This window comes from Buceros rhinoceros, unplaced genomic scaffold (assembly GCF_000710305.1).
Source record: "Buceros rhinoceros silvestris isolate BGI_N320 unplaced genomic scaffold, ASM71030v1 scaffold23359, whole genome shotgun sequence".
NCBI lineage: Eukaryota > Metazoa > Chordata > Aves > Bucerotiformes > Bucerotidae > Buceros > Buceros rhinoceros.
In genome coordinates this window covers 580-816 of record NW_010433589.1, presented here as the reverse complement: position 1 = coordinate 816, position 237 = coordinate 580, and the positions used below count along the sequence as shown (strand labels likewise).

Below are 237 nucleotides of genomic sequence, written 5' to 3'. Positions count from 1 at the left end.
GTGCGCCGCGACTCCAGGACGTTGGCCACCACCACCTGGTGCCGGTACCTCTCCAGCGCCTGCCGGGATTTCTCGATCAGGATCCGCGGGTCCGTCTCCAGTTTGAAGGAGATGACGAAGGCCTCCGGGGCCCATTCTTTGACGAGCGGCGACAGCATTTTTGGCACCATCTTCATGGTGATCTACAGCGGCGGGGGAAAGAGGAGAGAAAAGGGTCAGCAAGGAATAAAGAGGAGG

General features: G+C 59.9%; 1 protein-coding gene across 1 annotated transcript; it reads right to left on the bottom strand.

Moving 5' to 3' along the window:
- Window positions 1–6: 6 nt before the first annotated feature.
- On the bottom strand, window positions 7–185 carry PPCS (phosphopantothenoylcysteine synthetase; the record flags this gene model as incomplete). The annotated part of the gene is made up of 1 exon (XM_010144176.1): window positions 7–185. A coding segment is annotated over exon 1 (170 nt), but the record flags the coding sequence as incomplete, so codon positions are not given.
- Between the last annotated feature and the right edge of the window lie 52 nt (window positions 186–237).